General features: G+C 31.5%; 2 protein-coding genes across 2 annotated transcripts; both read left to right on the top strand.

The window, feature by feature from the left end:
* Positions 1 to 4318: 4318 nt before the first annotated feature.
* Positions 4319 to 8467, top strand: LOC137808662 (heat shock factor protein HSF8). Its single transcript, XM_068609903.2, has 2 exons — positions 4319 to 4907; positions 6808 to 8467. Exons 1-2 carry the CDS (start codon positions 4650 to 4652, stop codon positions 7972 to 7974), a joined length of 1425 nt encoding a protein of 474 aa, XP_068466004.1. The 5' UTR covers positions 4319 to 4649; the 3' UTR covers positions 7975 to 8467.
* A 1188-nt stretch (positions 8468 to 9655) lies between these two features.
* Positions 9656 to 13510, top strand: LOC137808660 (PCNA domain-containing protein). The gene is made up of 7 exons (XM_068609902.1): positions 9656 to 9988; positions 10056 to 10145; positions 11000 to 11154; positions 12359 to 12479; positions 12788 to 12907; positions 12988 to 13058; positions 13158 to 13510. Exons 1-7 carry the CDS (start codon positions 9878 to 9880, stop codon positions 13390 to 13392), a joined length of 903 nt encoding a protein of 300 aa, XP_068466003.1. The 5' UTR covers positions 9656 to 9877; the 3' UTR covers positions 13393 to 13510.
* Positions 13511 to 16398: the final 2888 nt, after the last annotated feature.

Here is a 16398-nt window from a genome sequence, read left to right as displayed (position 1 = left end):
AATATTGGAAACTAGACAAGGTATCATGACAATGTTGGAAACTAGACAAAATATCATAACTGGGTTAAGACAAGTTGTGAATGAAGCACACAATCTAAAGTCCTTGAAGAGTTTTACAAATCCTTAGGACAAAGAAAAGAGAAAGTAAGGACTCTTTCTTCATGCACCTCCATATCCATATGTTATTTTGACACCTTGATACAAAACATGAAAATATTTTTTTATCCTTATTGTGTCACATATGGATTTGATAGTAGCTTCTAGAAATATTTTTTTATCCTTATTGTGTCACATATGGATTTGATAGTAGCTTCTGGATTATGTAATCTGGACACGCATTTGAAAAAAAGCTTCCAGATTACATAATTCAGAAGTTAAAAAAAATTTTCAGATTATGTAATCTGAAAACTAATTATGCATCCGAAAAAAACTTCTGGATTATGTAATCTAGAAATTAATTATGAATTTGAAAAATAATTTTCGAATTACGTAATCTAGAATATTACATAGGGATATTTTTAGAAATATGAAAATTTATGGAGATGGAAGAAGAATATATGAGATGCTGAAGAAACAGTCGAAAGTAAGGTATATGAGATTGTCAAAAATAGAGAAACGAATACAAGAGATTTGGATCAAGAATGAATAAATGGAGAAAGTTTTGGTTGCAGATCATGATACTATTCTTATTGAAGTTTGGAAGTGTGTTGGAAAAAAAACTTTCATTTGGTTCACTACGCTTTTCAATAGGATTTTGAGATTATGAGTAAAATAAAAATACTTTGGTTCTATGTTAAGAACAAATAAGATATTAAAAATTGTACTGTCTACAAATATACAAATTTATGAAAAAGATGATTGAACATAGACTAAGAGAATGAACCAAAATTATGGAGATTCAGATCAGTTTTATTTTAAGAAGGTAACATGAGCCATTTTTTTATACGTAAGGTGATCAAAATGAGGTTTTATGGTAAATAATGGTTTATATATGATTTTAATTGAGTTGAAACAAAATTATGATTAAGTGTAAAAAAGTGTTGTGAATGACTTCAGAAGAATAAAAATGTTCTCATAACTTCTATTAGGGCTATATTAGACATATATCACACTTTCTTTTTATAAGAACATTTCAATAAAATGAGGTGGTTGGAAAAAATATAAAATCTATAAAAAAAGGGATAAAATCATACACTGTGAAAATTTGGAATTAAGCATTTGTACGTTGAGATTATGAACACTATCTATCAAAAAGACGAAAATGACCTTAAATAAAATGGGATACATATAAAAATACATCTGAATTTTTTTCTAGATGGTGATTTTTTTTATTTAGAATAAATTTTTGATTTTTTTCGTGATTTTTTTATTCTTAATAAGATTTTGATTTTGATTTTCAGATTTTTATTTCTAAAACATAATAATTTTTTCCAATCTACTTTTTCGAAATGTATTATTTCTAATTCTTGATTTTATTTTTTGAAAGGAAAGACATTTTTGAAAAATTTAAATTATATCATACTTCCATCATCTTTCCAGTTTTTGAATGTTTTATCCTTAATACCAATAATGAATTGGAGTAAGTTTGATTCTAAGATGGTAAAATATATGTCTTAAAGTTATCTTGATATATCCAAAACTTACAATTAAGACATTGGTCATTTAAGAAACCATAACTATTAAGCTTAATGATTCCCCATAAAGCATAATATCTTCTTGAAGATGACTTTTCAAATATGCAAATTGGAACACCAAACTATGCTAAGATAGGTGAAACTCCTCCTCCAAGAGATTATGAACCCTCCAACAAGATATGTTCGCAAACCCACTTTTTTTAAAATTAAAAATAAAAATAGTTTAAAAGATTAACTTTTTTGCATTTATTTTAATGATGTAACTATGCAACAATATTGCAATATAAATCATTAACACTTACAAATTAAGTTATTATTATCAATTACAATAAAGTAATTTAGGATGTAAGACAATCATTATTTTAATTTATCCAATTAAAGACATAATTAATTAATTAAAAACTTAAAAAATATTTATATGATTAATACTATTTTAATATATAATCAATAAAAATATATAATTTAAAAAAATGGTGGGCCAACCCACTAGTCCGTTGACCTGCTTTCTGTATGGCAGAATAAGATTTATAATCCGTTTTACTATGTCAGGCCAGTTCGTCCCATCCTATTTTTAGCGGGCTAAAAACATGCCGAACTAAAATGGGCTTGACTAACCCGTTTTGTCTTCCTTAATTTTTAAGAGAATAAACATCATATGTATTTGTCTATTAGATTTAGTCCAACTTAATAAAATAACTATTAATAGAGGATGACTAAATTATTATCATGGAAGAAAAGCTTAATCAATTCACTAGAAATGATGTTTGAAGCAAGTTGGTAACAAGAAAATATTTGGTTACAAAAGTCATCATACATATTTTATGTTACATTACTTATAACAAGTACCAACAAGAAGTATTATGTATATGTTGTGGTTGAACTTCTAATTCATTTTGGATCATTATTTCGCTCTATATGTCAAAAAGTTATCCAAGTACAAGATTTGGATTAGCTTGAAGTGGATATCATAAAAACACTTTGTCAATTGGAAATGATCTTCCCATTTAGGTTTTTGACATAATTATGCACTTACCTATTCATCTACCAGATGCAATGAGATTAATTGGTCATCTTCAGTTTTGGTGGATATATCCCATTGAAAGATACTTACATAAACTTAAAAGTTATGTTCAAAACAAAGTTTATCCAAAAGGTTCTATTGTTGAGGGCTATTTGGTAGAAGAAGCATTGACTTTTTGCTCAAGATATTTGCAAAAGGATGTAGAATTAGTCTTATATCTACTCTTGTTGATGGTTGGAACAACTCTGGTTAGTATCTTTCTCCGGATATTTGTAAGATGCTCTTTGATTTGCTTGGTGTTCCTAATTGGAGGATGAAACTTCTTAATAAGAAAATTGCCAATAATTTTTTTCTCCTCTCCTTATTACTACGAGAAGTTAATTTGATCTAATTCCATTTCTCCTAATAAATCCTAATACTTGTAAACATAAAACTCACAATTCTAGATCCCATGGTTATTGATTTAAAAAAATCAGCAAACCAAATCTCCCAACTTGGTAACAAAATTTAGGATTTACTTAAAAAAAGCCATTTTTTCTTCTATATACAAAAGAATAATATTTAGTTACTTTTTTTGGGAAAAGAGTAGTTGAATAAATATTTATGATTAGCTAGACTTTTTCCTATAAAAGTTGCAAACTTAAACACAACAGTCCAAAATTTATTTTCTTCCTAAGTGTTTTTATCTTTTCCTCATGTCATTTTCACCAATTGTCAAAAGGAGGTCTTCCATCAGTGTCAAGCTTTCCCTAAATAAACAAAAAAAGACAAACACAATTATTGGCTAAAGCTTGTTTAAAAGACAATTTTAATGTTCATCATTAACTAAATATAAAGCAAGTACAATAATGCACATATATATATATAATATTTATATGTCTAAAAGAAATCAAAATTATATCAGTATGATTTTTATTAAATATTACCTAAATTAATAATTTTCAATTAAGCTATAACTTATTATTAAATTTAAAGTGTCTTTCATTTAAATCACATATATATATATATATGAAATTTTATGTTAATCTAAAATTATTTGAAGTATTGTTTACATAAATTAAATCAATTTAACACATACTTTTATACTTTTAAAAATATAAATAGTTATATTTATTATTATTATTGTCATTTAGTTTTAATTTTTTTATATGAATAATTATTAATTATATGAAACTAAGATATAATTATTACAACAAAATAATTTTTAATAAATTTAACAATATACTAAGTAACTTAGAACATTAATATTAAATTAAAAAATAATTTTATGTTTTAAGTAATTCATATGAAATGACAAAATATTTCATTGTATTAATAAAATGAGATATATTAAATAAGGGTAAAATCGGAAAAAAGTGACTACATAAAAAAAACGTTTATAATGAAAAATCCCCTTTATATATTATAAGAAGTGGACTTTAAGAACTCAATCCTATAAAACTAACTTATGAGACAAAGTTTATACCTAATTTATATACAATGAAATATGTGGGATGTCCAAAATATATAGTTATAGATAAATAACATATATTTGATATTAATTATAATAATATAACAATATTCTTAAATAAATAAAAAATTATTTATTAAAATCTAAAGTGTATGTTTTTAATGTTGAACACACATCATCCATTTTATTACCTATAGAGTTACAAATCAAAGTACCATAACTTCGTGTTCCCTTTCCCACAGATATTTTTCTTTTCTAGAAAATGTAGATCGTACGGTCTCAATTCTCACACAGATATAAATTAATGGCCATTTTGATTCCTGACCCCATCATCGTCTAGATCTTCTCTCTGTCTGTAAAAATTTTCCCACTTGTTCCTTTTCCAACACTATAATATATATATATTTGCATCCCTCACTCCAACTAGGGTTTATGTTTTTTCTTCTCTCTCACTTCCATAGAATACAAGATTACCCAAAACCCAACCCAGATTTTTTTTTTTCTTTAATTTTCGCTACAGATTTTGTATTATTGAAATTGTGAAATGGAGGGAGCGGGCAGTGGCGGCGGAGAAGTGTCGACGGCGGCGCCGACACCGATTCCGAACGCGAACGCGCCGCCGCCTTTCCTGAGCAAGACGTACGACATGGTGGACGACCCTTCGACGGACTCGATTGTGTCGTGGAGTCCGGCGAACAACAGCTTCATTGTTTGGAACCCTCCGGAGTTCGCCAGAGACCTTTTGCCCAAACACTTCAAGCACAATAACTTCTCCAGTTTCGTTCGCCAGTTAAACACCTACGTAAGTAAACCCCTTCCGAGTTTCGTTTTCAACGCATGTGCCATGATTTCCCAGTAATTGTCAGTTCGATTGGCTGTTTCCGATTGGGAAATGGTGGGTTTTCCTTGAATTGTTCTTTGTTTTTATCGTCCGTGGTCGTTGAAATTGGAATTAAAATTGAGGAAGTAACTGTTGTTGAATTTACTTCAACTGCTCTCTCGGAAGGTTTCAAAACATGTTTCAGAAGTTAGAAAAGAGTGTGATTATGTATGTCTCGGATAATTTATGGGTTGTTTTGCTTTGATGATTATGAAGAATGAATGGTTTGCGTCTCTTGTTTATTGGGATGGAGCACGTGAGGGGAATGTGATTAAACGTATATTTGCCAGATAAGTTACTTGATTGCTTGTTTATTTGTGTGATACTCCAGGCATGTTCGTTGATTGATCTATCCTCTATTTTGAGGGGATGCGTCAATGTTCGGTGCAAAAAAACTAGAGAGTGATTAGATCCGATGATATGTTATGATACTTTAAAATTTGATTCTAGGCTGGTTTTACTAGGTTGAATGTGTAACTTCATTTTGAGTATGGAAAATTATTTGATTTAGGTTGAGTTTGTCTATTTTCTTACTGTGGAAAGTTGAGGATTAGGATTTTGTAGAAAATGACCTGGTGGCTCAGCCGAAGCAATGACCATTTGTTAGGAAAATGGAATTAACAATCTTTGCAACCACGTTTTGTGCATTGCGGATACCCCTAGCCTGAGTTAGTTATGACTTCTTTCATCGAATTTATGGAGTTAAGTTAGATTTAAAATCAACTTTTAAGAAGACATAAAAAGTTATCCTAGATCTATTGTTGGATCACTTGCTTTTGCCATGCTCGAAGCTGGTAGCCTTAGGCATAGAGGGTAGCGTTGAAATGCCTCCTTAATTGTGATCAACCCTAGGCAACTCTAGTTGTGGCATATTTGGGGGTTGGACTAATTGTAGCTTCAAGGGTAGTGATTTAGTTTTTCATTAACTAGTTGTGGCAAATCATGGAGTTATTGTGCCATCACAGTCACTACTGATTATTCACGACCATTGTGGCCCCCTCTGTTTTGGCTGTGCTTCTCCCTCTAGTTTGCGCCTCACTATTTGTTAGGAAAGCATAGTTGTCGTTGTGCATCCACTTATGGTCTGAATTTCACCATTCACATGGGTTTATTGTCATTTTCTTGTCACTCTACTGCAGGGCATTCTTTGCTCTTGTTTGTAGCAACTCCTGTCCTGTTCTGTCCCACCTCTGTTCTCAAGGTTTTTTCTTGTCTGTGCAGTGTACAAAGACCTCTGTTTTTTTTATTTTTTTATTTTATTATTGAAAATATTGTTTTTAAATTATTTTGTCATTCACTAGAATTGTAGTCTTTTTCTCAAATTGAGTGTAGATTCATTATTTTTCCATCGGAGTCTGGGTTTAAGAAACAAGTACGATTGAATTATTATAATATATATCAAATTTAATGTAATAGAAATGCACACACACAAGTTCAGTAGTGCATGTGTTTCTGCTAGTTTGCAATATACAAATCATAAATAATTTATCTTGGATGCATAGTCTTGAGGTAGGCTGCTTTTCTCTGGTATATGGGATTAACAACTTTGCTTAGAATGTATTTCCCATGAACCAGTCTCGGGCTATGGAGGAACCTATGTGATATAGATGTGGGTTAAATGAATTACTTTGTTTTGTTACCCACTCAACCTTTTTGTTATATTGTTGCATCTTATCCATATGTTACCATTTGTCATTTCATCTTTCCCCATTTTCGACTGTTTGTCCATGCCAACTATTATGTTGTGTATATCAAATAAAAAGTTTTGCATTTGGCCTCCTTGTGACCTTTTCGTTTCTTACAACAATTCATCATTAAGCAGGGTTTTAGGAAGGTAGACCCAGATCGCTGGGAATTTGCAAATGAGGGATTTTTAAGGGGTCAAAAGCACCTGCTTAAGACTATATCTCGGCGGAAACCTGCCCACGGTCATAGTCATCAACAAGCACAACAAGTACATGGACAGAGTTCATCCGTTGGAGCTTGTGTAGAAGTTGGGAAGTTTGGACTTGAGGAAGAGGTTGAGATTCTCAAGAGAGATAAGAATGTGCTCATGCAAGAGCTTGTGAGATTGAGGCAGCAGCAACAATCTACTGATAACCAGCTGCAGACTATGGTTCAGCGCCTTCAGGGAATGGAGCAACGACAGCAACAAATGATGTCATTCCTTGCAAAGGCTGTTCAGAGCCCTGGTTTCTTAGCTCAATTTGTACAACAGCAAAATGAGAGTAATAGACGCATAACAGAGGCAAACAAAAAACGTCGACTGAAGCAGGAAGGTATTGGTGAAATGGAACATACGGCTACTTCTGATGGGCAAATTGTTAAATATCAACCCCTGATAAATGAAGCAGCAAAAGCAATGGTTAGGCAAATAATGAAATTGGATGCTTCTCGACTAGAATCTTTCAGTAATAACCCCGATAATTACTTGATTGGTGATGATCATTCATCACCATCCAGTGAAATGGACCGGGGAAACTCTTTGACTCGATCTTCTGGAGTAACACTTCAAGAGGTCCCTCCAACTAAAGTGATGTCTTCTTATGTTCCATCTGCAACAAGGACTCAAGGGCATGGTCCTTCAATATCTTCTCCTACTCAAACAGACGAAATCATGCCAGACCTTTCTACAATACCAGATATAGTGGCAGGAAATATTCTGGATATTCCTCAAGAAAATTACATGGCACCAGAGACGGGTGGTGACGGATACATGGATCCTGCTTCATTTGGAGTAGATATGTCACTGCCCCTTGATTTTAATAGTATTTCACCTGAACCAGATATCGATGATTTGTTGAACAATCCTAACTTTTGGGATGATATTGTGCGAACTCCAGTGTCAGAGGATATTGAAACGAATGGTGGTGAATTATTCATGGAGAATGAGCTGCAGCCAAGTGAAAATGGATGGGAAAAATCTCAACATATGGACCTGCTTACTGAGCAGATGGGCCTACTTTCTTCTGATGTAGAGAAAAGTTGAGTGTTCTATGAAAGGCTAATTCTCCCTGCACCAGATCAATTCTGATATGCACCCATATTTTTTTGAAACTCCAAATTGCCCTTGTTACCTTTCCGGATTTTCATATTTGGAATGAAAAAAAGCTTATGGATCTTGTCTTCCAGAAGACATTCATGTGTTGTAGATGGTCATATCCGAAAATGTTCTTATCCCAAAGACACATCTCAGTTCTTGATAGACAATTTTTTGGGTGCGGGTCACAATTGATATGGTGAAGGGAGAATTAGCGCTATGAAAGTGTACATTAATAATTCATATTGTTCAAGGTAGCCTTATCCCCAAGAGTGAGTGATGTTCTTTTGGTACTAATTACACCTGCAATTGCTCACTCAGAACTAACATGCATTTTGTTTAGTCTGGTATAGTTTGTGCATATGAGACCAAAACTAATTCTCCTTTTTGTAGCTGATATTGATTTTTCCTTATATTTTATGGAAGTTTAACTGTGAGCTCATTGTAGCGTCTGGTGCTATAATGTTTTACAAAGCAACCATTAAAACAATCTCAAACATTTTTAAATCTAAAGAACTGGACTATTTTTTTAATTTAAAAATTAAAGTGAGATTTATTTCAATTTTAAGGACTAAAAATATAATTAAAATAAAAGTAAAAGCTAAGTTTAAATATATTTACTTCAAATATGACTCCTGAATATATTTAAATCGCTAATATTTTCCAATTGATTTTTTAGCTTTTATTATCCATAATTATACATAGTAATTTTTTTAGTGTATTCATAATCGTCAAACATTTACATAAATTAAGAGGAGTAAAGAAAAAAATAAAATACGAAATTAATATGGTTGAAAATAAATTAAAAATGATCAAATAAAATGTGTAATAATAGGGTTTTGTAACCCTATGTACATTTATAGGGGTTACCAAACCACAATGATTTAGTAGGATTTTAAAATGTCAAGTTTTTCAGTTTTTTCGAGTTTGTTGGGAAATCTGATAGCCACAATATTATTATGAAAAAAAACATGAATAATGCATTTAGGGGGATTAAAATAATTGAAAATGTAAAAAGTAAATCCAATTAAATATATTTTTTTAGCGTCTATTGAACCATTAAGTTTTCATGAAATAATACTCCATCAATCATGAAAAATATGAAACTAGGTATTTTGCAATGGGTTAAAATTTTAAAGCGTCATAACTGATAATCTTGCTAAAAATAATTTAGAATTTATTTATAAAAAATAATTTTATTAATATAATAAACTTTCATCTATTTTTTTTAAAGTTATTTATTAATAAATATTTGTAAATTTTGTTAATATATAAATTTTAGTCTAGATATTAAATTTTATAATAATATCAATTTTTTTATAAAAAGGATAAATTAAAGGGTTATGGAAACCCTGCGAGAGGATTTGATTTTATTGACATTAATAATAAATATTTTGTGGTGAATTTATATTAGATATTAAACAGGATAATTTGTTTTTTTTTAATAGTGATTTTTAGATTTTATATAATTTATTCAATTATGCAATAATAGTCTTTAAAGACATAAGTTTTGGTTTGAGTATAATTTTTTAATTTAGGTTCAATTTAGCAATAATGAAAATGTATCTAACAAGTAAATATTTTAAGAGCAAAACAATAATTTTTAAATAAAGTATTTGGATAATTTTTTAAAATCAGTAAAAAAGTCTGAGAAATTATGAATTTTACTCAGCTTTCTTCGAACAACGAAGCCACCAAAATGAGGGAAGGTGAAGAACAAAATCTTCTCGACGACGTCGTTTAGCAGTGTAGCAAATTTGTACAGTGAAAGTGTGTAGTTCATATGTTAGGTTGTAACCTTGATTGAGTAGTAGTGAGTGGAGTTTGGTAAAGAAGGGTTTTGGGAAGAAGAATGAGCGATTCGGGCATGGAGGAGGAAGAAGCACCAGACCTTATCTGTGAGCTCGAGAACGTTAATGGCTTAGTGGACGCGCTCACGGCCGTTCGGTGGAAGCGGCAGCAGGTGATAATAACCCCCTCCTCTCCCACTCCTTCATCTTTCACAACTCACTCCTTAACTACCTTCCTAGGACGCTGTGCTGGAGTTGTCGGAACACGGCATCGTTTTGATCGTCGAAGAAAGCGGTTGCCTCCAAGCCAAGGTTTATCTTAAACGAGAGGTACCAATTTCTTCAATTCATTCCACTATTATTTATTGGTTCTTTTTTTCCTCTGGCCATCTATGAGGGCTCCGACACACCTACATTCATACGAAACTTGTACGACACTCTTACGACATTTATAGGCACTCCTACGACACCTATAAGACACCTAGACTTATATGACACTTATAAGACACTGTACAACTTATAAGACACTCGTACAACACTTGTACGACATTTATAGGACACTTGTACGTACGACACTTGGTAGGACACTCGTACGACACTTGGTAGGACACTTGTAGAACACTCGTACGACACTTGTAGGACATTGTACGACATTTATAGGACACTCGTACGACACTTAGGACACTTGTACGTACGACACTTGGTAGGATACTCGTATGACACTGGTAGGACACTCGTACGACACTTGTAGGACACTCATATGACACTCGTACGACCCTTATAGGACACATATCGGTAAAGTTTTCAGTTTAAAAATTATTTGTTGGATTTCTGACAAGTTCTAACATAATTTTAAAAAGGAAAAATACATTAATTTTCTGAAAACTCAAATTTATTGTATAAATTTTTATTATGACTATAGAAATAAGGAACAATTTTTTTTGAACCAGCCATAAAAAATATCTTTCTACTAAGAAAGAAAACTGAAACATGCTTGTGGACATAAATTTTTATTATTAATTTATATAATTTATAATTATGTAATATATAGACCCTTGTCTTATATTTTAGAGATTATACATGTCTTCGTGTTCGTGTCGTATCAGTGTCCGTGTCAGTATCTCCGTGTCAGTATCTATTTTATATAACTCGCCATTTGAGTATTTTGTGGTGTTTATTTGCAGCTTTTCATTCGGTACGACTACAAGGCAAGGGGACGACCTCGTTTTGGACTGAGTTTGGGGTATTTCGTTGATTGCTTGAACGCCTTCTCGCTTCCTGGTCAATCTAGCGTTATTCAGATTCAATATCCTGGTCCTGACATGCAGCTTCTTCTCAAGTCTGTAACTAACTATTCCCTTCCCTGTTTTTTTTTTCATTTATAATTTGGAATCAATTCTTGAAACTATGAACATTGTTGTTAGCACTACTTCAATGGGTAGAATGTTAAATGGCATCTGAACAAACTTCTACTTGTGGACTGTGGTTGCTGTGTTAAATGACCTTAATGACTCTTCAACTTGAGGAATATTACTATCAAATCATGTCAGTGCATTCATGCAAGATGATGATACAGCCCATTAGTTCTATTTCCTATAAATCTCCTTCTTGACTTGAATTCTACCATGTCTTATTAGGAACTCAATCCACGTTTTACTAACTCTTAGCCAAATTTTAACTTTCAAAAGCATCATGAATGGAATCATGGTATGTTTGTTGCAAATTTTTGTTTGCAACAAACGAGACACTCGTGGGTCATGGCCATTAGCTATTAAATATAAGTTTAACCCTGCATAATTTTGAAGATAATAGTCAAGGAACGAGTGTAATTTAACAGGTTTGAATCGAAACAAATGATGGGAGTGATGATAGTTTGTTGGGGACTGTAGTGGCATCGGAGAGGTACCAGGTCATGTTGTAGTCTATGGCCACTAAGGTAGTACATTGGATCATGTCTTTACAAGATAAAAATAACTTGGTGAAAACAACAAAGTTCTGTTCACACCATTCATACTCAAACATTTGGAAATAGAAAACAATCAAGCAGATATTTTTGTTTCATTTTCACCCTATATCTTTCCAAAAAATCATACCAAATTTGTCTTAGCAAACTCTGTTTTAAGTGCTAGTGAAGATGCTTCAATGGGATGTGTAAGTAAACAATTGTCTTGCCAATTAGGGTTTTTATTCTAAAATCTGTAATAGTGACAAATCTTGGACGGAAAGGAATCTGTATATTGCATGCAAATCCCCGTCCAGGGGATAAAATTATTATTACTGAGAACGGAGGAACAGTATAAGGAAAAAACTAGTGCATATAATCCCAAATCTAATGTCCTTCCATTCACATAATCAAAGGATAACTTCTACCTTTCTTCATTTTTTAATATTCTCTGTCAAGTATGCACTTCTGGTTCAATCTGTTATTCCATTATGTGATAGCCATGATGATGATTTATTCCATAAGATTCTTGATAGCTCAATGAAACATTTTGTAGAATTTTCTTGTCTTTTTCTTAAATATGCTTTCTCCACTTCTTTAGATCTGTAGATTCGCTGGATGCCAGTATTTGTGCAGAGATCAGAACAAGGATTCCAGATACTATTGCATGGAACTATAATTTTGAACCTGCAGGAGCCAACCCTTTAACCTTTACTGTTAAAGTATGCCATCAATTTCACATATCAAATTCAAATTCTGCTTCCATGATTTATTATCTTCTAAATCTGACTCATTTTTTACACTGCATTCATAAAATAAAAGTTGTTGCTTATGAATTCTGGACTATGAAGTCCAATAAGTTGCTTTCAATGAACCCTTTGATATGATGAGCATGGTTTATGCTTCTGTCAACTCTGAATATATACTCTATGGAAAATACATGATTTTCTAAAGTCCACACTTGTGAAAAAAAACATATTTCTTTTGTATATTGTTAACTGATATTCTGATTATTAATCCAAAAACCCAGTCTGCGGCACTAAAGGAAGCTATTGAGGATCTTGAATGGCCCGGATCAAGCATCGAGATTATTCTAGAGCCAGATCCTCCTTCTGTTACATTAAGAGCCGAAGGACATGGAGACTTACAGGTTTGTATTGTTTTCAACTGGAATTATAAAATGTTTGTATTGTTGATCATATACACACTTTTTTTTCTTCTTTTTTCCAGATAGACTTCATGTATTATGTCAATTCAGAACTCTTGGTAGCATTTCAGTGTGATCATCGAACTTCTTTCAAGTACTACTTCTTTTCCCCTTTTTTTATAACTATTGTTTGTGTCAGTTATCCTTTTCTTGCAGTCAATTAATCTGTCATTGCTCTGCATTTTATCAACAGGTACAAATATAAGTTCCTCAGAGCAACAACTTCCAACATGCCTAGCACTGTTATTAAAGAAAACAGAGGAAGTAAGTTAAGCATTGGGAGAGGTGGAATGTTAAAAGTTCAGCATTTGGTTTCAATATCAAAACCATCTGTGTCACACACATATGTGGATGCAGTTGGCTATCAGCAACCAGGTAGAATAGCCCATATTGAATTCTTTGTGAAACCAGAGGAAACTGAGGACTAAACGAATGATTATTAGTTATTATAAAGGAAAATGTATCTTATTGATTTTCACACATTGTTTTTCTAACAAAATCAAAAATTGGTGAGCTCTTAAGAAAGTGGCAAAATGATTTGTTTTCTCTGTGGGTCTATTGAATTGATGTAGTTTTGGCTAACAGAAGGCTGCAATAGAAATTCCATTTGTCTCAAAATGGCCTAAGAAGTTGACACATAACCACATGTACTGAATTTTAGTTCCTAAGCACTTTGCCTAAGCCACTAACACCAAGAGAAGATTCAACATTTCTTTCCATATCTGTCCATATTGCTAAAATCAACCAAATTTCTCAAGCAATACATACAGTTTAAGTTCAAATGTGATTTAAAGTGAATTGGTCACTAGTACTCAACTTCAAGAATTTTTAACTTTGAAGATTGTGTTTTAATTCATTTGGATAGGTCATGAGATCGTGAAACATTTTAGTTGTTATTAATTGATGAATTATGTATTTGATTGTATTTTATGACTTATCTTTTATGTGTGAAAAAGGGAAAAAAGGTTTAGCTAGATTTACATACAGTTATTTCTGGGTAGAATATTTTGAAATTGGATATTGATTGAAGTAGGCATAGTGGTGGTCATAAAAAATTGTTAATTTGGACGTTAGTTTGGAATCACTGGAACATTGTGTTTAGTTTTTATAGACATGGTAGGAGTTGAGGAAATAATTTTTAAATTTTTAAATACAAAGAGACTTTTAAATTTTACAATTCAGAAAATGACTTTCAAAATTTGGAAACTAACTTTATGTTCCAAATTCTAGAATTTAAAAGTGATAATGACTTTCAAATAGACTTTTCCCCTAAAGTGTGAAGGTAGATAAAGAAATGTAGAGTTTTCACCTAAAGTGTGAAGGTACATGAAGAAATAATAGAGGTGCAGGAAGAACTGCTAAATGTCAAACAAAACAATGCCCACACTATCAAATTGGGTTAGTCCACCGAATTCAAAAAGGCTAATTCTCTATGCACCAAATTAATTGTGGGCAGTTTCTTCCTGCACCCCTACATTTTTCTTCCTGCACCCCACAATGTTATGCAAAGACCAAATTGTCCCTATTATTCTTTAAAAACCCTAAAATGCACTTGAACTATATTTATTTTTTGCATTATGGATTATGAAATCCGGAAAAAATTCGGATTGACACTTTCGGTAAAATTTTGGATCCACCAATCCGTAATTCAAAATATGCATCATTCAAAAAAAGCATTCTGGATCCACCAATCTGTAACAGAAATATGCATTCCAGATTCAAAAATCTGTAATTTAAAAAAAAAAAGCATTCCAGATCCATGAATCCGTAATAGAATTAGACTTCCGGATTCAGCAATCCAAAAATCAATAATTTATGCAAAAATTGCTTCTAGAACACCCCCTCATCCGGAAAAAAAAATATTCAGTTCCGGATTGTTGAATCCGTAGCACACTCCCAGATTCTTATTTCCGGTAACCACGGTGTCCTTTTTCAAATAAAATATTAAGGCCAATTTCGGGATTTAGAAAATTTTAGGGGTGCAGGAAGAAAAATGTAGGGGTGCAGGAAGAAGAAGCCTTAATTGTGACAGGACATTGCACATAAAATGTCTATTTTACCCTTAATATTCCTAATATTTATACCGTAATAAAAAAAAACAGTTTTGGATATGCAAATCTAGAACTGAGACGTGTCTTCCCAATATGACCAGTACAAGAATGTCTTTCGTACGTTAAAATCCATAAGCTTTTTTTCATTCCAGATGCAAAAATCCAGAAAAAATATAAGGATAATTTGGAGTTTTAAAAAAGATATGCAGATCATAGTTAGTTAATATGGAGAATTAGCCATTCCCAAAATGTCATTTTAATGAAAGAAATATAATATTGTAATTTAAAATGAGTTTTAAGACCATTAGTACTAGTGACATTAGACTTTACCTTTTCTACATATATTTAAGTATAAAAGGAAGGAAAGCTAGAGTCTAAGTATAGAAAATTATACTTAAGGTAGTAAATATGACGATGAGACAAAATCCTAAACTAATAATGAAAGTAAATTATTATAACAATGAGAGGTAAGTGAAAAGTTAGTACATTTTTTAATGATACAAAAAAAGTGTAAATTTAAATTAGTTCCGAGAAACTTGCTAGACACTTAGCAAAAAAAAGTAAAGTCAAGAGCACAAACAAAAGTAATTAATGGGTACCACTTGTAGACTTCCTAGAGATTCTATTTAAGTTTTTGGAAAAAAAAATGTTACATCACACATACATTAAAGACATATACTTTGACACCACATTATAATAATATTATAATATTTAAAATTAAAAAATAAATTAAATATAATTAAAGTATTATTTTATTGATTTGGGAAGTTTATGTTTTTTTTTTTATTGTAGTGTTAACCACCTTAATTTTTTTTTTCTTCATTCTATTTTCTACAGGGTAGATAAGCTAATTATGGCAAACAGTATGATCTAACAATTTTTTACAGATAATACCAGACAAACCTAAACAAGTGAAATTAACCCTTTTCACCTTCTATTTTTTGAGTCATATACTTGGTTTTGCAGTTTTCTTTTATCAGATAAATTATTACGAACTAATATGACTACTTTACTTAATCCTTTAACACACTTTTTTATTTAAGGATCAAATTTCTAATTTTACATACTTATTGCTACAACACTTTCTAATTTCTAATTTTATATATTTTCTTCCTTTTTCATATGGAACGAAGGTAAATGAAGATAACTAATTTTATTTGAAACATCCACTTTCTACCTATCCATACATCTATTTAAGTAAAGGAAATTTTTCTGGTAATAGAAAAATTCATCATATATTAGCCTTCATGTATCATTTATGAAAACATAAAGTTATCAATTTAAAATAATTTTGTTTTCATTGTTCTTAATTTTCCGAGATTGACTATTCGAGGGAAATTGAGAGTGATCTTGATAAGACCAAGATTTGGTCGAGTTAATATT

This window comes from Phaseolus vulgaris, chromosome 3 (genome assembly GCF_051622355.1).
Source record: "Phaseolus vulgaris cultivar YP4 chromosome 3, ASM5162235v1, whole genome shotgun sequence".
Taxonomy (NCBI): domain Eukaryota; kingdom Viridiplantae; phylum Streptophyta; class Magnoliopsida; order Fabales; family Fabaceae; genus Phaseolus; species Phaseolus vulgaris.
This window is presented reverse-complemented; position numbering and strand designations above follow the sequence as displayed.